The sequence below is a fragment of the Gambusia affinis genome, linkage group LG12, assembly GCF_019740435.1.
Source record: "Gambusia affinis linkage group LG12, SWU_Gaff_1.0, whole genome shotgun sequence".
Classification (NCBI taxonomy): domain Eukaryota; kingdom Metazoa; phylum Chordata; class Actinopteri; order Cyprinodontiformes; family Poeciliidae; genus Gambusia; species Gambusia affinis.
In genome coordinates, this window is record NC_057879.1 from 19,344,383 (window position 1) to 19,364,862 (window position 20,480).

General features: G+C 37.2%; 1 protein-coding gene across 1 annotated transcript; it reads right to left on the reverse strand.

Annotated features, from left to right (window-relative positions):
- Window positions 1-735: 735 nt before the first annotated feature.
- Window positions 736-19,192, reverse strand: lrrcc1 (leucine rich repeat and coiled-coil centrosomal protein 1). The gene is made up of 19 exons (XM_044134659.1): window positions 18,756-19,192; window positions 17,643-17,848; window positions 17,462-17,527; window positions 17,204-17,371; window positions 15,764-15,924; window positions 14,667-14,888; window positions 12,927-13,123; window positions 12,335-12,509; window positions 9,778-9,926; window positions 7,995-8,226; window positions 7,499-7,503; window positions 7,198-7,399; window positions 4,281-4,466; window positions 3,864-4,038; window positions 2,721-2,884; window positions 2,342-2,550; window positions 1,958-2,095; window positions 1,482-1,617; window positions 736-955 (listed from the first exon to the last, which is right to left on the reverse strand). The coding sequence occupies exons 1-19, from the start codon at window positions 18,797-18,799 to the stop codon at window positions 839-841; spliced, it is 2,952 nt and encodes a 983-aa protein (XP_043990594.1). The 5' UTR covers window positions 18,800-19,192; the 3' UTR covers window positions 736-838.
- Between the last annotated feature and the right edge of the window lie 1,288 nt (window positions 19,193-20,480).

Genomic DNA, 20,480 nt, shown 5'->3' on the forward strand with positions numbered 1-20,480 from the left:
GCTGCTTTGCTGTTAGCCTTTACAATACTTTAAATTATAAATTAGTAAAACAAACATTTGCATTTTATTGTTTGTTAGGAAAGACGTTTCAATATCCCTTTATGATTCATTTGTAAACTGCCAGGCTTTTAACACTTTTGAACTTAAATCCCTGCTGCGTTCTAATTTAGATTATACTAGAATGCATGAATTGAGACCTGTATCTGACTATATAATAAAACTATGCTAGAATTAACTGGGTTAATGTAAAGGGTACTTAACTGATTTAGTTTTGGACTTTAACTAGGACACTGTAAGCCATTTAGGGTCACCATCCTGAGGTAAAGTGAACGTCCGTCCAAGTTTGGTTGTCCCTGCAGAAGGAACGCTTACCTATAGCATGATACTGCCACTGCCGTGTTTTATAGTAGTGGGGACAGAGTGTTCAGGGTTTTAAATTCTCTGTATATTTTGACCAAGGCACATTTTTCACAGGTGTATAATATGATATTTAACCTTGTTGGACCACATTACTACATTGTATTGGACTAAAATTAATTGATTAATTGATCTGGACAAAATCACATTCTTTACATTTCATCTTATAAAACTTAATTTGTTGTAAAATAGTGCAACATTAATCGAATGAACTGTGAGAATAAATAATTAGCTTTTCAATATAATGTGTCCCTTATATTAATATTCATAAATGTATCTCTTTAAAATAAAATTTATTTGATAAGACATACAAAAAAAAAAGATTTTAAAAATATTTAAATATTTACACACAAAAAATACAGTTGCATCTATAAAAATAAATTCAGCATTAAAACTGTCCGGTGGTCATGTTGTTGACATTTTATGTGTTAAAGTCTTTTAACACATTTGTAAGGCGCTTCAGTTTTTCCTCCATGACTTTCTTGTTGGCCTTCGTCTCCTCCAGGAGTTGACGCATCTCTTCCTCTACTTCATACACCTACATGGGAAAAAAAATCAAAGATAGATAATTACAAAATAAAACTATGTTACAGTTCTTTGTACTATATCTTCACTGATTTAGTTTTTATTTTCAGCATGGCAGAAGACAATAGGATGATGTCTTACATCTGATGAAACTTATCAACAGCAAAACAAGTGTCGACATGTGCACAAAATTATTGGACCTACAGCATCCTAATAAATTATTAGCACCTTTGAAAAAATGTTAAGTATATGTCGTTTTAATGTTTTACTTTCACAGCATAATCAGAAACATTTAGAATTTGAGTGTTTTATATAGAAGCAAAAAATCTTAAATGTTTAAAAAAGAACAACCTCTGGCAAACCTATTTTTTAAATAATATCATTGGTTTTCATATAACCCAGAGAAATTGTTACATTTAAAGAATTGTATCTATCTATTGTGAGTCTATCATTCTCACACAAAAATAGCATGCTGTAGCGCTTGTTCTTTCCACATTGAAGACAAACAATTTCTGCAGAAATAAAAATCCATATTTTACCTTTAGATTAGCTTGCTCTATGTGTTTATGTTTTTCATTAGACAGCTGCAGCAGCTCGGCTTGATGTGCGGCCTGGACTGACTCCAGCTGCCGACGAAAAGCATCATCCACACAGCGCAACTTGTCCACTGCAGCTCTGCACAAGAGGCAATAATACCAAATGAAGCAAGTTATTTATGAGGAAGATCTAATATTTAAAATGAAACACAAGTGTTAAACTTTCTAGTTCAGTTGATAAATTCAGATAAATTATGTTTAGTGTAATAATATTCACTATCTTGTTTCCAGCAGAAACTGATTCTGCTGGAAAACATAAAGTTATTCGTAATAGAATAAAAGTGATTGAGAAAATTGTTTTTTACTACATTTTGTGTTAATAGCAAGTTATTGCAAAGATGTGTAACATCTGGCAACAAATGCAGAAACATTATGTTAAAAGTGTTCAGAACAACAGAACAGAAATCTGATGAAGTTACTTGTGCGCCTCTGATGCTTTCTCTCTTTCTTCCAGCAGCAAGCGCTCCTTGGAATCAAAATTTTCCTTCATACGTTTCACTTGGCTTTCAAGTCGAGTTAGCAGCTCTGCCTTCTCCTGCCACTTCTGGTTTGAGTCACTAATGAAGAATGAGATACATAGAAAATGGTTTCAGACCCAAATGACAAAAAAGATATCCCTGTATCTAACACAAGAAGAAAAAATAATCTGAAACATTTATTATAAAATCGGTATCCTGTTTCAGCAAAAAACAGTAGAGAAACTACTTGCATACAATGTTGTTTTCATCTAAATCTGATCAAATTCTTTGTATTTCACCTCATTTTCATGTTATCAGACACACATTCTCCTTATTTAGATTTGCCTGTAAACTCTTTTGACATCCTCCAGCTCTGCTTCCTTATCTTCCAGCTGCTGTTTCAGCTCCTCTTTACGCAGGGTAAGATGTACCAGCTGCTCTTTCAGCTCAGTCTGCTGGCTTGTTTCACCCTCTAGCTGCTGCTGAAACTTTTTTTGGGTCTGCACAGCCTCCTCCTTCAACCTGCGGATCAGATCGTCACGCTCCTGCAACGACTGAACAGCAGGAAGGCAACGGATGACAACAAAGCCAGAGTTTCTTGTTAAAGGCTATTCCTCATCAAATACAATGTTATTTTTCTCACGCTTCTCAAAGAGATGAGATAAATAATTGGAATGTGAAAAATCTGCTGGAAGAGTAGAGATTTTAGTAAATATGAAAGCACCTCTTTTAGTTTTCGAATGGTCTCAGTCTGGTCATCCACAATTTTGGCTTTGATTCTAAGGGCATCGTGGTCTCTGTCGTTCTGTTTTCTCTGAGTCTCCATCTCAGCAGTCAGCACCTCTATCCTGGCCTCCAAACGTCCACGATCCTGAGCCAACGACGCACCTGGGAGAGAGAAATAGGTGCAAGCAGAAATTAAATTATATCTCTCATATTATTTTGCTTATATTGTTTGCTTGTTTGATACTGATTTGTGACAGACTAACATAGAGTAGAACATGTGAGGTGGAAGGCCAAAAGGTTTTAGCATCATTTGACCAGGCACATAGATCCAATTTATAGCACGATCAACTAACTATATGACTTGAAAGAAAATAGACTTCCTAATTCCTTGCCTTGTAATTGGGCCTCTGTCTCTTTAAAAAGCTTCTGCTCTTTCCAACCATCAGCACATCTTAACAACAATGCTCCTCTACTATATTATACAACCGTTTGACTGAGAAATACTTTGTTTGATAAGCTCAGCAGATGCACAGTTCCACCAGGAGTTTGGTAGTTGCTGCTGCTCATAGTCTGAAGGAGCTGAGTGGGGAAGGCATGGAGAAGGGTGTTCTGTGAAGCAGAAGCTCGTATGGTGACAGCAGCTCCAGGGAGGAGCGTTGAGGGGGAAATTGCTGAGACATCCCATAATGGCTGCTATGGGAGATTCAAGGATTCCTCAAGCATGTAGGAAAGAATCAAAGCAACATTCCAGGTATGTTTTTGATGAGGGAATGACACTATAACACGATGCAAAGCTCAAAAAAGTCTATTTTACATTATATCCCTCAAACCGCCTTTAAGTTGCTTATATAAAGGCCATATTTGTGGTATGCAGGGTAGTAGTTATATTGGCTTCTTAAATGCAAAATACAAAAAGAACATGGTGTAAAAAAAAATGCCTTAAAAGAAATTTTCCTTCTTTGCATTGTAGTTGCCAATATCCAAAATGACCACTAGATGGCAAAGTTACAGTTAAACCTTCACATTAGCTCTACAAGCTTTTTTGTTGTGGATTTACAGGAATATAAAGCCTAAAAGTGCACTTCATTGTCTTCACTGCCAAGTGAAATGCATTCCAGGTTTTTCCCTGGATCTCCCTCACCCTGCTGGGCCAGCTCCTGGCCCCAAATCCTCCTCTCAGCCCGCAGGCCGTCAATGACCGACTCCTGAGCTGTGAGCTGAGAAACAAGCCGTGCCTTTTCTTTCTTCAGCATCTCGAGCTGCAGCCCTAAACGCTGGCTTTGCTCTCCCTCTGTTTCCAGGTAATGCACACGGTTCTGACAGAGGAACAGACACAGATTGGATTAATGATCACTATCAATCTTTTTTAAGACTGGCAGATGGTAAAGCAGCAGGATCATTCAGGATTTATTCTATCTGAAAGTACTACATTTCCTAGATGAGACAGGTTTTGAAAAGGGGCCAGATAATACTATCCTGCTTGTCCAACATGTAATATTTAAATCCTAATCAGGTAATGATGTTATCTGAAAATAAAAACCTAATTTTTGCTTCACACCTTGAGCTCAGCAACAGCATCTTTCTTGGCTTTGATGAGCTCAGAGATTCTGTTCTTCTGTTCTTTCACCATTGCGGTGAGTTCCTGCACCAGAGCACCTGATTTCTTCTCCTTTTGCTGGGACTGAGCAAGGCTCGTCTTGAACTCCATCAGCTCTGCAGTCATATGATCACAAGCCTCCTTCACCTGTGGAAGAAAAAGTTGAGCGTTTAAACATCAGAGAAGTTTTTATTTAATCTTTGCCAGACTTGACATTTCATCATAAGTCTCAACTTGTGCCGGGCAAAAGCAGTTTCTACATTTCTTGATTTGCCACAAAGCAATGTTTCAGAAATGCATCCAGCCATCTGTTTCTCATTCAGACATTTCTTGAAGGTGAACAGCTATAGTGACGTCAAGGACAAAATTGTGCAAGTGGTGGCAATCAGGAAAAAAAGATTGCATTTTGTTCAGAGTCTGAATAAAAGTATGAACTGATTCAAACATGGTCCTTCTGTAAAGCTTCCCTCCAGTGGCAATCAAAGACTACTTGTCCTGAAACAAATGATCCCAACTAAGTCTGAGCTTTTATCTTCAGTCTTTAAAAACTGAGGTCAGTACAGTCCAATCACTTTAAAAAAGCCAAGTAATAATTTACAGTTTAAGACAGAAAATGTCTTAAATTCAGGACAGTATAAAGGCTCTAGCAATATTCCAGCTTTTTTCATTATTCCATGCAAGTTCCCTATTTTATACATGAGATTATTTCAAATATGCTGCTACAATAATTACTTTAAAATAAAACACATTAAGCCTCTGCTTCAGGTGGAGTGATCACTGGTGTCTTTTTCACCAGTGGTAGTAAGGCTGTTCACCAGGACTGCAGGTTTAAATTACTGAAGACTCTTCATCCACCTCTTGTGAACAACTAATTACTCAATAAAAAGAAACATGACAAAAGGTTATTTTACTTTTGTTACAATTTTTTTAAACCATACCAGTGCAGACCCACATCGTTTAATATAGAAGTGATAGTAAATCAGACTAAACTTTTCCATATTATATCCAAGGCTTAATGATATCTGATGTTTTTTATTTACTGATTCAGTATTTAGTTAAAACCTCAGCCCCACATATAAGTCAAATGTTTGGAACTAACCAATCAGAATCTTGCAAAGCCGAGATAGCATCATCTGGGCTTTTTCCCAAATTCTTATACACTCTATACAGGTAATTTTTTTTTTAAGATTTGTAGGAAGTAAAAGAAAAGCGCCTGTCATTATTGCAAAAAAATAGAAATAATTTTGGCAACTGCCTCAAACTTGGAACAGGAGCAGTTTAGTCTAATTTATTATCTAAAATTGAGGAAAAAAAACATTTGTACTTTATGAATGATGTCCATAAACATCTGGCTTAAACTGTATAAACCATTTAGAACACAGTTTATTATGAATGAAGAACTCACAATTAGAGGTGCACCATTTATCGACAACGATTTCCTTAATTTTGGGAAATCTGTGATTGGCTAATGTGAAGCTGATATTATCCCATAATCTACCTCAGCAAATTTCTAAAACTCGGCCAGAGTCCTCTCCTTTGAGAGAGGTTTGACTGACAGACCGGTCCACCAGTTCATGACTGCACTTTTGCAGTTAATAATTGTTATCCCACTTTTGCCAACTCAGCGACTTTCTTGCTATATTTGGCAAAATTTCAGACCAGATAAATTGGTATCGGCCAAAATCGGAATCGGCAGGTCAGGCTTTTTAGGATTTGTGATCAGCAATCGGTCAAAGAACTGCAATCATTGCGCTCCTACTCTTTTAGAAGAAAGAAAGACTTATGTCCATTATACTTACCAGTGACGTGCGGTGAGGTTCATAGCTGGTGAGGCACTGACGTCATCAGAATCAGATTTGCAAATAGATGCATAGATTGACAGCAGTTTACAGGTTATGTTTCACTTCTGCATCCTTACACATACAAACTGTAGCTCACAAAACACACATTTCCTTAAAAAAAAAAAAACAAAATAAATGTTATTACTGTCTTACATGTCTTACATGGATGATCCATGTCGAAAGTCGGGATAAGCGAGAGGAAAAAAATCACTATCTCTATTATAATCTATCGCTGCACTTGACTTGCTTCCCGAATCGTTTAGCCTAGCTCGCTGTCACTTACTCGGCAGTTGAGGAGTGAACAAGATTCTGCTGGGATCTTGAGCGCCCCCTGCCACGAGGCAAGAGAACTGCCTGCCTCACCTCGAACCTGTTCTCTGCCGTTTATAATCGCTCATTACACGAAACACGTTACACAAACACAGTTGGTGACAAAAAGCACTGTACATTATATACATAAGCTAAATTATTGTAAATAAGTTCACATATTAAATTTGTTTAAAACATTTTATTGACGCCTACAGCAACATGCTCTCTCCGCTTAGCAGCCAGCGCAGAGCCAGGGGTTGCGCAATCCAAGGTGAGGCAGAGTAATGTTGCCTCACCGCATCGCTTCAAGCATTTGAATGGGAAAATAAGAAAATTCAGCGATTTTGAACAAAAATTGGTAGAAATTACATGAAAAATAAATATTTTTTTGTACAAACCACCGGATGAATATAACAATTTAAATTACTTTATGATTATATATTTTCCTTCTTTCCATGATGGCTGGTGAGGCACTGCCTCACCTGCCTCCCCTGACCGCACGTCACTGATACTTACAATGGGACTAAGATTCCTTGAGTAAAATTAAACCTGTAAGTCCACTCCATTCTCAGAAAAAACAAACAAAAGTATATTAATGCTAACAGGTACCCTTTTCAATTAAATGAAGCAAATAGTTTGCAGGCTGATGACTTTACAACTGCTAAAGATTACCAGGTTAATTTGATGAAAAATGTTGTATGCATTATGGCATCTTAGTAAGACCAGACCTCGGAGAAGCGATTTGCCTCGATGGTTAGCGCCATACGGAACTCGTCCTCCAGAGCAGCATACAGCTTCCTGCCCTCTGCCAGCTTCTCCTGCAGCTCCGCCTCCCTCTGCTGATGTCTCTGTTCCACTGCTGCTACTTCCTTTGACACCGCCTGCTGGAAATCTGCCCCGCCGGGCTGCAGCCGCAGCTCTAGCTGTTTTCTGATGGAAGATGAGAATCGGAAGACAACATTGACATGTATGTATCACAACAAAGTCCTTAACATAAGAATATTACCATGAGTTTTACTTTTAGCTAACAGAGCCTAAAAACACATCCAAAAACCATCAAATTTATTGATTTATCAGATATATTTTCAACTCCATCATAACCCTTCATCGGTTTTGTTCCTACATTTAAAAAAAGAGTAATGTGTTAAAGATTACTTTTTTCAACATTGTATAATAGGTGTACCACAAAGATTCCTTTTAGGACCACTACCCTTCTCCATATATATATAAAATGATATAAATTAGTATTAATATGTTGCAGTTGTTAGAATATATGAAAGCAGATCATTATGCAAATCATTTTCTGATGTTATTATGCAGCAACAAAGTTTTACTATGCAGCATTTTCTGTCATTACAGTTCAAGATGGATTTACAGAGCATTGATACACATGGCCTGATATCAATGCAAGCTACACTTTTCTGTTTTTTATTTTTAAAGACTTTTTAATAATTTTTCTTCCACTTCACACTTGTAGTCACACAAAAAACATCAAAATAATGTATATATTGCTCACTCATCAAGCCCTCCTATACACAGTCAGAAAGTGTACCTCCTCAGCCTGCTGGCGAGCCCTGAGAGCGTCTCCATGGGAGACGGTTTCCTCCAGTCTTTGCAGCGAAGCTCTGTGTTGTTCCTCACTGCTCCGGGCCTGCTCCAGCTGCCGGCTAAGAGACTGACACCTTGTCTCCAGCTCCTCAACACGAGCCTGCAGCTCAGAGCGTCCTGATCTCTCTTTCAGCAGCAGCTCCTTCAGTCTGGTTAGTGCAGAACACCAAGAGTTATAAGCTGAATTTAGAATTCATCTGAGTTGAAATTAGATTAGAAAAACAAACAATTTGCCTCAAAATTTGGAAATGAACAAATATATAATGGAGGTGAAATGTAAATCATAAATAACTAAGGGCAGGAAATGCGTAATGTAAATAAAAGGCCTCCAAATTGCAAAATCTCATACACAGCAAACGGATCTCAGAACTGATGAATCACCACTTAGTAATCTGTCTGTTGAAGAGTGTCAATGGTGACAGGAACAGCTGTGTTTATTGTTACATAGTGACAACTGAGACTGATTTGTGTAATACTGCTGACATATACATGGCACAAACCCGTAATTACACGTAAATTTATGTAAATGGGAAAACGATGCAAACAAGAAAAATGCTCCAGACAGCGACGCCTGTTTGTGCAGAGGAGACACAACAAGCACAGCACCTGAAACAACACCTGAAATTAGAACTGGAGAATATACAAAGCTGTTAAATAGTTTCTGCTCCCTTAAAGATTCCTTCTATTTTTTTTCCTCATTTTAATTTTATACATTGAATAAACTGCTTTTACTTGATTATTTCATTCATTAAGGGAAAAATGTGGTCCAACCTGTCGCCCCTTGTAAGATCATAAATTAACCTTCATTCAACAACGTTGTTTGGAAAGCTAAACTCAGTTTCACAGATTAATTAGTACCACACATGCAAATGATTTAGATAGATCTCTGATGACTGAAACATACCAATGCAACACATCAGCAAAACACAATCTGAAAGTCATTGACATTAATCAATCAGGAAAGGGTAATGAAGCCATTTCTACTACTTTGAGACACCAGTGAACCAAACAGAGCTATAACCTGCAACTGGAGAAAACAATCTATCAGTGATGAAGCTTCCCAAGAGAAGCCAGTCAGCCAAGAGAAGCAGGGGCACATCAGTGATTTAATCACGATGTCCCAAAACACTGCAAGCCTCATGCAGTTCAGGAGACCAAGATTTAATAAGAAAAAGGATGAGCAAAACTACTGGTGACAACAAAATATGTAAAGGCTCATCTTACATTTGTCAGAAAAATACTGATGATTGCAAAGAGCTTTAGCAAAATAACAAGACAAAATTTAAACCTTTTGGAAGAGGAGGATCATAAATGCTTTCCATTCCTTCTGCTAAGAATGGCAGGAGGAGTTATTAGGATTAGGGAATAATAACTTGTCCCAATAAGGCCGTCATTTATTTTTCTCCTCATGGATAAAGACATCATTTGAAAATTTCATTTTTTTTAATCACTCGGGCTATCTTTATCCAATTAGTTTGAATATCTGAAACGCTAAAGTGAACCCCTTTATATTAAAAAAATCTATAAGAGAAAACACTTTATCACAGCAGTAAAAATAACACAGATGGATGGACAAATAAATCATCTTTATGTGATCACAATGGAAGTTCTGCTTAGTTTTCCTCATTTCATTTAAAATTTTGTTTTTGTGCTGCTGTTTGCGTGCAGAGCCTTCATGTCCACCTGCACCTCCCTCCTACCTATCTGTGGTATGCAGAGCCATACTCTGGAGGTCTTTTTCCTCGCTGACTTTTGTCTGCAGGCATTTCAGCTCCTCTGTCAGCTTCCTCACAGCTTGTTCTGCCTTCCAACGTCTCTCCATTTCCTGATCGCGCTCCTCCATGATTATCTGAGCAGCACAATTAAAGAAAAAAGGGGCTGGGTGATCTGAATAAGTGTGCACTTATATATCATTGCTTAGTGCCTTACAATGTCTCTCTAATTCCCACATTCACTGCCACTTTTGTATCCAACATACACATTTATTTATGTATTTTTAACCATCTCATGTCATCTTGCCTAAAGACATTAGGACATATAGACAGCCACCCCCACTGAGTAAAGAGGTACACCACCAATTTTAGCAAATCAGTCTGTCACTGGGATAGGAGTGAGTTTCTATATATGTTGCTTCAGATTTCTATTGCTGTTGTTTGAGAAATGAAGACACTGAAACAAAAGGGACAAAATTTTGGTTTGTGAAAAGCTCCTTTAAGTGACACAAAAATAAGTATATATCAATAAATTAGAACATTACAAAAACCTTATTTATTTCAACATTTATTTCTGTCATTTAAAAAAAAAAGTGTTAATCTGTTTCAGTCACTTCCGAATGTTTCAGCATTCACAACAAATGCTGTTGTGCCTTTGGGCAAGATACTTTCCCTGCTCCGCCTGTTGCTGGTGGTCAGAAGGCCGTTGGCGCCAGTAGGATGGCATCCTCACTTCTGTCAGTCTGCCCCAGGGCAGCTGTGGTTGCTGTATAGCTCACCACCATCAGTGTGGGTGTGTGTATGCATGTGTGAATGACTGGATGTAGTGTAAAGCGCTTTAAAGTCCCTGGTCTTGATAAAGTGTTATTCAAATGCAGACCATTTACACACAAAATTATTTACACCATAAGCAGCATGCTCAATTTCCTTCATAAACATATGAGTCTTAGTGGCATCTCATTCTCAGGCAATTGACTTGAATGTAATGATGGCCCACCTTTTAACACCCTTAGCTCTTCTGGGAAGTTATTACTCTTTCTATTTGTGAGGTCAGGCACTGATGCTGGATGAGAAGACTTGACTCAAAGTGTCTGATTTATAAACTAACAGTATTTTAAAGTCTATTCTCTGAGCTACAGGGGGCCAGTGAAAGGACTTTAGAAGTGGTGTGATGTGCTCTATCTTCCTGGTTCTAGTGAGAATGCGAGAACACTTCACATAATGCAAGTTCAGTTCTTTCAATTATTTGCACTGCACTCTATGATTATGATATAAAGTTTGGCAGAAGTTTCTCAATCATAAAACCCATTCCATGAATCTCTCTGCTCTGTTCTTGAGCTAATCTACAGGTCACATAAAGTTTGGAGGTCTGTAGCTATTGACTATGAACGCTATAAGTCTGAATGGCCTAAATCTTCATAGCTGGAAGTCCTTTCAAAAACACTTCCACTCTGTAGTAGAACCATCAAAAGTTCACTGTTGAGTATTTAGTGGCTAGACATTTTCCCAGCTGTACTTTTCGCACAAGTGGCATTCTATCACCAGCAGACATTCACTGACATCCTCCTTGAGGGTAAAGTGATAAAGAAGCTCCCTCTTTACAGATTGTTGTATCCAAGGATGTTACTGGAAAGTTGAGAGGACGGAAAAATGTAGTAGAAAAGAATGCACTCGCAAGAAGGATTCCCACAGCCTAGAGACGAATGTGAAGCAAAGTCGATTCAAGTGCTTGAGGGAGATTCAAAAGGTGTGGAAGGCAGCTATAGAATCTACTTAAACATAAAATAAGCAGTGGAGTTTGAGAAAAGTAAAAAGTAAAGGTTTATACAGCGTCAAATACATTCTTATAGCTAGGGCAGAGATTAACATATTGGATACAACTATTAAGATAAAACTACTAAAAAAATGTTAAATTCATAAAACAAAGTAGAGCAAACAGACATATACTGATTATCATAATTTTCAGAGAAAATGAATTTAAAGGTTTTAATTATTTGCAAATATGAAATACATCACTCTGAGTAATGAATTAATCAAAACTTTTATTTTTTAATTAAATTATTGAGAGAAATTACATTTTCAATGACATTCTTATTTATAGAAAAATAGTTTGGTACCTGCAGTTTTCCTCAATTTAAAAGTTAGAAGTTTATAAACTATTTTTGCAGTGGCTCAGAGCAACCATCTGATAAATCACAGCTAGAACTCTGATGAAATCTGATCAGGATGTTTGCAATATTGTGCTCAGGACAAATAACCTAAAGATACAGCTCTTTGGCAACAGAAACCATAAATATGTTTGGATCATTTGTTTGTTTTTTTTTGAAAGTGTAATAACCAAGCATATTGGGCTTTGCTGCTACAAATATGGTAGCTGTTTTTTATTAGGTTTCTGAGCAAAAGTCAAAACAAAATAGGACAATTTCTTTTTGTTTTCTACAGGAGACATATTCTTCAGTCTTTATTTTCTTATTGCGTTTACAATATATTCTCTTACTAAAAAATGATAGCATTCATCCAAACAGATGAACCATGCAGAACATACCCTATAGGTTTCTTCTTCTTGAGAGGACTTGACTGTTACACAGCCAGAGGTCTTAGCTGCTCTCAAAGGTCGCTTCCAGGTTTGAGAAATGGACTGTGCAGCTCTAGCTCCAGCAGCCTTTCTTCTGGTCCCCACAGCAGACTTTGACATGTTCACTTTACTATTCTCGTGATCGCTATAAAATAAAAACAAAATAATACACAGGAATTGAAGTGGCTCTAAAACTAAAGAAGAGCAGATCTCCAGAGAATGTGTGGAGTCAAAGTTTAAAATCCTAGCAAGCATTACACAAATGTAAAGTGGAGCTGTAGAGTGGACAGAATTAAGCCTGCAGAATATGGCGCACAAGTCGTCAGCAACTGATGGACAGAGATGAGGGAGGACAACAGGAAAGCTAATACCCTTAGCCGCATCATATATGGCTATTGAAGATGCACATTTTTAAAATGACTACTCCTACATTTCAATGGACTTTCCACAGGTGATTAAGATGTTTCATATGCACAAAATATTTATTTAAATCTCAGAAAAATAAAATATCTCCATTACAAAAAAATCGAAGATCTAAGAATCTGTTAAAGTATAGCCTCACCTGTCCGATCTGGTGCTCTTGGACTCCTGGGTGGTCGTGCTTGTCGTTGTCGTGTTATGGAATTTGGAAATTCTTGTGTGCTTTTTGTTTTCTTTCCCGTCACATTCACTTTCTGATGTCTGGTCTGTGTCCCTCTTGGCTTTGCGTATCTTCGTCTGAGCATAAGTAGAGATGCCTACTCTTTCACCGGCAGGGGCCTTTTTCAAATATAGAGAAAATATACATGTTGGGTAGCCACACAGAGAGAAGTTTCTGATTAAGTGACAGACATTAGGACAACAGATTTCAATGTATTTTATTGATATTTTATGAGTTAGACCAACACAAATTAGTGCATAACTGTTACAAGGAAGAACGACAGTATATTTGGATTTTTATTTTAAGTCTAAAAAGTTAGGCTTGCATTTATATTCTGTCCTTGAGTCTCCAAAATCCAGTGCAACCAACTGTCATCAAAAGACAATATGTGTTATATGATCTCAGCATAGATACATCTGTGCTGTCAAGGACTCAGGGATTTGATAGATGCTTCAAATCGATAAACAAAAACGTCATAAATACCACGAAACAAAGTAGACTGGTAAGGGAAGAAGCGGTGGAGATGTCTGAGCATCCAAAAAATTAAAGAGCATGGCATAACTGAAAAACTACAATCAACTTAAGCAGGCTTTAAGAGGGCATTTTAACTAGAGAAGCAGTCAGACACTGGGCAGATAAGAACAAAACATATTTTTATTTTGCCTTAATTTAAAAAAAATAGTTTGTGGCCTGTAATAACATTGCACATGACCCTGAACACACCATCACCACAGTGTAACATAATGTTGGCAGCATCATGCTTTGGCAATATTTTTGCTTTGCAAGGACAAGGAAGTGTGTCAGAACTGATGACAAGACGAATGGAGCTAAAAACAGGGCAAACCTGGAAAATATTTGTTAGAGGCTAAAAAGAGACTTCACCTTCCAACAAGATAACATTAAACAAAATGCCAGACTTACTGTATAATGGAATGGTGAAAATAATGGCAATTAAATCAGGATTCCTACAATTCTTCCATATAAAAAAATCCACGGGGTGTGCTGTGGAGGTGTAGGGGATAGCGCAACGCACATTTGGAGGCCTTGAGTCCTTGCCGCATGTCTTCCCCTCTCTCGTTCCCCCTTTCCTGTCAGCCTACTGTCATATAAGGGACACTAGAGCCCACAAAAGACCTCCTGGAGGGGAAAAAATAATAATAATAATAAAAAAAATAAAAAAATCTATATCTGACTGGGCTTCAGCTAAAAGGACGAAGGGCAAAGATTTATGCCTCTAGATATGTGAAGCTGGCAGAGGCATACCACAGAAAACTTGTGAATGTTGTTGCAATAAAAGTTGACTCTACAATGTATTGGGTCAAGGGGACTGAATATATAGAATGCCACACTTAAATTTTTTTATTTTTTTTTTCATAAAAAAATGTGAAATAATTTAGAATGTCTCCTTACTACCTTCACAATTATGCACTTCTTTGTGTTGGTCTCTAATGTAAAATTCCAACTTTGAATGGTATGAATACTTTTGCGAAGTAGTGTTTCATTTAAAAGTTAATATGTGAAATCCTAAAATATTTCTGCAGAACTAGATAACATATTGAGCTGGGATACAGCCTTGATAAGTAATGCCAGAGTTTGAATCATCAGTAAAGTCTAATACTCAAAAATACTTCCTAACGAGACTTAATGGTTTTCATATGTTACCTGCTGGATGAGCTGCGACACCTGGTGCTCCAGCTTCTTGATGCGCTCTTCATTGACGGGGTCAGGTGAAACAGTAACAGTGGGACAAACTGGCTGAGAGTTCTGACGGACTGGTTGGGTGACTGGACCTGTGGCGGCGTCTATTGTTTTTTCTGAGGCGATCTCCTGCCGAAACTCAGTTAGTGCCTTGTCGATGCTTGGCATGGTGACAGCACGCCTAACCTGCAATTATATTTTAATTTAGGGTTTCAAGATTTCTTTAGGCACAAATTAAATTGTTATGGCTTTTCACGACACAAGAGAGATTGTGTATATTGCAGTCGGCTTTGCCTGGGACCCTAGAGTGTCATCTATCAGCACTGCCAGTCCATGATATGCCTCCTCACCCAGGGCGATATCTAATCAGTGGTGGCAAGAGCCAAGTATAAAGATGGGGATGTCTCAAGTGGGGATGTCTCTGCTTGCTGTGTGTGAAGACTGTTGGATATGACGAACGGGTGATAGTTATGCATTCTTCAAAATAAAATAAAAAAACTTTTAATAATGTTGTATAGGGCCTTACAGTAATCCAAAAAGGTCAACCTGTGGATTTGATTTAATGTGCTAAAAGAATTATGATACGCAAATTCCAACAGAATTAAAGTGAACTTATTTAGTTTTGTACCTGGATTGACAATGTTAGGTGAGGCAGCTATTGTAATGCTAATAAATTATCTTTTTGGAAGAACTAGCCGAATAGGGCTGCCTGATTTTAGGAGCACAAACTGTGTTTTTATCTTTAAAGATTACGTTAACAATAAGGGTTGTGATTAACACACATTTCTGTTCACTTTTCCACCATCAAAATTATCCTAAAACTCAGTGAGCTTTAGCATCTTAGTCACTGAAAACTATGTCGGATAATAAAGACAACAAAAAAAATCCAAATCTGGCTAAATGTTTTATTGATAACCAAAGCTAAAGTCCATGGCACTTGGATTAGCATAATCTAGCCTACCAAGTGTATTGAAGTGCTCGTTTGCAAATGCAATATTATATAACGGACTACAGGAAAATGAAGCACAAATAAGTAACAGTGGAATAAAATGACAGATTACCGCTTCACCGTGGCTTGTATCGGAGGAAAGCAAAAAGTCCACATAGTCATCCAGCCCAGGGATGTCACTGCTTATACCCAGAGACGAAGGATGTCTGAGCCGGTCCAGGCCATCCAGGACAGAAATCTGTGGCAATGACTCCATAACAATTTCCCAGTATTCTGCAATAAAGCAGAAACAGAAAAAGTTGCATTAGAAATAACAGATTATAGTTAATAAGGCTATCAGTTTTATAATGACTTAAACTCAGATGAGCTTAATAAATGAAAAAAGATTAATACTAATCTGTTTATAGCTATCACACTATAATACTAATCAACTGTTCAATTTTGTACCACAGGAATGGGAAAAAAATAATGTAAATTTTTGGTTATATAGAACTTTTAATGTACTGGGAAAATCCAAAAAATTAACTATTTTTGATTAACATAGGAAATTTAATTCACACAAAATGTGGTAATTTGGCAAGGTCATGCTCTTGTTTTTTAGATTGAATATTTTTTTTAATAATGAGGTAAAAATATGTACATATAATCCCACAATTTAGTGGAAATTTCTGTTGTTCTTGCATGGATAACACAAGTTTTTAAATAGAAGAAAGCAAAATAAAAATATATCTTGGTAGCAGTGCAAGTGCAAGCCTTCAATAATGTTTACCAAAACAGCTGGAAGGGCAGAGAAGGTAAAAAGAAGAACAGTCTAGTCCTTAGGCTGAACTTTTCATGTTTTTTCGGAAAACAGTACACAAACCTCCAGCATGTTTACAAAAACTACTTTCTCTCCAAGTCTTTCAACAAAACTAACAGCAGCACAAATATTACATAAACACTGACTGACTGTCCAGCTCACATCACTGGAATTTTCCAGCACTTCGTATTAATAATTTGTACAGCCTATATGATCCTCCTCACAGCCAATATTCTTATGCACACTGTGAGCTGTTTCAACAACTATGATGTGAATCATATTTTTTTTAAACTAATAATAAACAGACAAGAGAAATTTATAGCAACCAACACTGTTATTGCAAGACTTTTCTAACATTGCACAGGCACAGCCCTACAAAGGTCCAACTGAAACATTTTTCAAGGTGGAAGTTGTGACAAAGGTTTGTTTAAAAAATAAATCAGAACAACCACAAAAGTTGTACAAAGTCATTCCTCATATTGGCTATATGTATTCATGAATAAATATTTTAAAACATGTTCTTGGATTAGATCACTGCATGAAATACTAACCCAGGCAGGATGAAAAGACAATTCACTGAACAACTATTATTTTCTTTATCTGATTTTCTTTATTATAAATACAGTAAATACTTGTTTACTTCTTTACCTATTCAGGTTTAAATTTTTTGTTCAGACTATTCAAGCTTTTATATTTCCTATTCTGTACTTTCATCAACCTAATGATGAACAAAGGTATTATTTCTATTCCAACCTGGTGCAATGCAGATGGGGTTGTCTTCACCATCCTGGTTTAAAGTGACGCTACGTAAGCCTTGTAACCCCAGTAGACACTGCAGAAGATGATCGATGCTGTCTATGAGGTTGGCATGAAGACTGAGGTGCTTCAGTTTGTACTCAGTGCCATGAAGATACAGCAGACCTGAAACAAATGAGTTGAGGAATAGTTAACATGAAATGCATCACTCAGTGCAGATAGATCAGAAATTTTCATAAGCAGTACTTAACCCACCTGTAACATTATTTATCTGATTGTAGGACAAGTTTAATTTCTTCAAGTTCACAAGGCCATTCAATCCTGAAAAAGGTGGAACATTGAAAACTGATTTGAAGAATGAATCATTACTTCAATAACTTGTAAGGAGCTCAAACATTTTGTCCATCAACGGAAAATTTGAAAGAAAAACAATCACCTTCAACCTTTGTGATTAAGTTGGATGATAAATTCAGAGTCCTGAGGGAGGTGAGGGAACTCAGACCCTCAATCTTACATATGCGATTGGAAGAAAGGTCTAAGTGGTGCAAATGCCAAGCAGAGGACAGGCCCTCGATCCTCGGGATGTGATTGCAGTGCAGATTAAGAGATGTAACATCAGGACTCAGGGGAACATCTTTTAAACTACACAGAAGGAAGCAATGTCAAAGTTATAGTACGATAAAACTTTAATCCACGCATATTGTCAGTATTGCATTTTACACAAATTCAAGATTTTTGTTTTATTAATTACGTTCTTCAATGTATTTCCACTGGTTCTGGTTATTGATACTTTTATTAATTACTTTCTTCAACGCATTCCCACCTGCTCTGGTTATTAAAAATTGTTGTGATTAATGTTATTTAAAACAAGATCTTCACCAATAAGGTTTTTCCTGGCCAATCCTAATTTCCAATTTTGTTCAGGTTCAATGTCTATTTCAATATTGATTCAAGCACTAAAAGACATAATAGGAGAAAGTGCTTTTTGTATAGAGATAGTAGTTTTAAATTCGACATGAAATATGAGAGTCTCCTTATCAAAGCATAAGTTCCACACTTCTGCTCTTAATGAATTCAAAAGAGTTTAATTAAAGTACATGTTAATACTTGACACATTTAGAAACAGGAAAGGATGAGAATTCCCATTGATCAGGGGAAATCGACATACTTATTAATGATTAGCACTACACGGCTACATGGATTCCGATTTAAAAATGTAAGAGACATATCAGGGCTAAACTAACGCCAGTTAGGCCGACATTGAAAATTTGTTAGTTGAGAAAAAAATAAAAAATTAAAAAATATATATATATATTTATTTTTTAGCTTGGTACTATCAACCACGTTATATTTCTTCAGACTTACTAACTTTTATTTGACCTTATTATTGAACTAATTTAAAATGGGCATTTAGCCAATACTAAAAAAAATGTGCTACGATTCAAATTTATCTGTGCTTTTAACTACATGCTTTATTTAAAAAGCAATACTACATTAAGGCAAATAAACAAATGATGTAATGATGTTTTCAATAGTTATTCAACGTTACCTTGTCAACTGCTTGTCAATAAGGCTGAGCTCTTTATCTCCCATGGTAACAGTATTTAGCCAGTTCAATCTGTCGAACTGCTCATTATGAAGTTAGCTAAGAGGAGTAACAGCCAACCACTGCCAACTCCGCGAACGGTGCAGAAAACTGTATTGAATTCAACGAAAACATCCCCAAAGTCTTCAGGCCAGATATCAAGTAGCCTAGCCTAGCCGAAATGTAGCTTCCACCAGTCGCTGGGGTCTAAAAGAAGTCAATTTATTACCAACTCATCCACAGACAGCAGTCAAAACTACTGGAACAATCCAATAGCTCACGTATACGTTCATTTAAATATACCGAAACAACACGCTGCGAGTTTATGACAATATTTAATGTCGCTGCACGGCTGAGCAAAATTAAACTCGCCGCGTCTGCGTTCGCACTTCTTGTTTACATGACGTTGCTAACTGCAACATCCGGGTAAGTTTTCTGCGCTCCACCCACAAACCATAGTTCTAAAACAGCATCAAGAGGTAGTACTTATGTTTATTTTAGTTTTCTCCTCTTACCACAGCAATAGCTTATTAATAATCGCAAAATAAACATTAAGCGTAAAACCATAGGATTGCACCAGAGTGAATGTTCAGTGTGGGAAATATTTCAGTGTTTTTTTTAGAGACGATGTTGTCAGTTGCTATGGCAACGAGTCTTGAGTTGTAAACGGGTTTTCCCTTTGCTGTGGAGCACAGCAGGAAATTAATAATGCCTAAATTTCCGTGTTTCATTGAGTTAGTTTGCACCGCAGGTCATGATTTTAAGCTGGAGCGCCAGGAGAGAAACCTGCAGATTTCTGTTTGATATTTTATTTATAAAATTAAATTACAAAATGTACTTCTGACATTTTGTAATTAAATGTCAGAAGTACATTTAAATATTTCTGAGCCTTTATTTTGAAATAAATGCTCTAGTAAAGTGGGTTATGAGAGAGGGGATTCAAACCCAGGACTTTTCTTCTTGCAATGCAACAGTGCTCCCAACTGAGCCACTGTCCAACCGTTGTATTCTCAAAATTAATGTTTTACTCACACTTAAGAGAATTTAGAGACCTATTAACCAAACAATCATGATTTTAGGCTTTGGTGGGAACCCGGAGCACCTGGAGAGAAACCTGCAAACATAAAGCCCAACATTTATGGGATAAAAATTTTTTATCCCATAAATCTTTGTTTCTCTGGTCATGAATGTTTCAGTCACTGAACCCATCAGGACACACATGTTCTGTCCTAGTCTCAAACTCCTCCAGCCTCAAAGAACTCGCTTATTTTCTCATCTGGGACACTTTCTTCAACCAAATCAGAAATTTGCAGCTCCTCTCCGAAAGCACCTCTTTCATCTTCGAGAGGAGAGGCTGGAGAAACCGTCACACTAGGTGTGGTTTACTGGTGTTGCTCTTCATCTGTTTGCTTTTTGTAGACTTAAATGAAGCCCTTTCTGAACAGTTCTTTTCTGCAGCGGCTATCTGCAGTGAAGAACTGTTCACCAACAGCCTTCAGTGTCTGCTGCATCAAATAGGTATCGAACTGGGCTGGGTCGGAACCACAGCAGATGACAGAGGACAGGTGGCACCTTTCTGTTTGCAATGCTTGGGTTGTGTTTAAGGGAGGAGAGGAGGCGGCAGACTCTTCAGGACGATCAAAAACTGACAACCACACTGGTACTGGGAGTTCCACAGTGTTGTCCTTT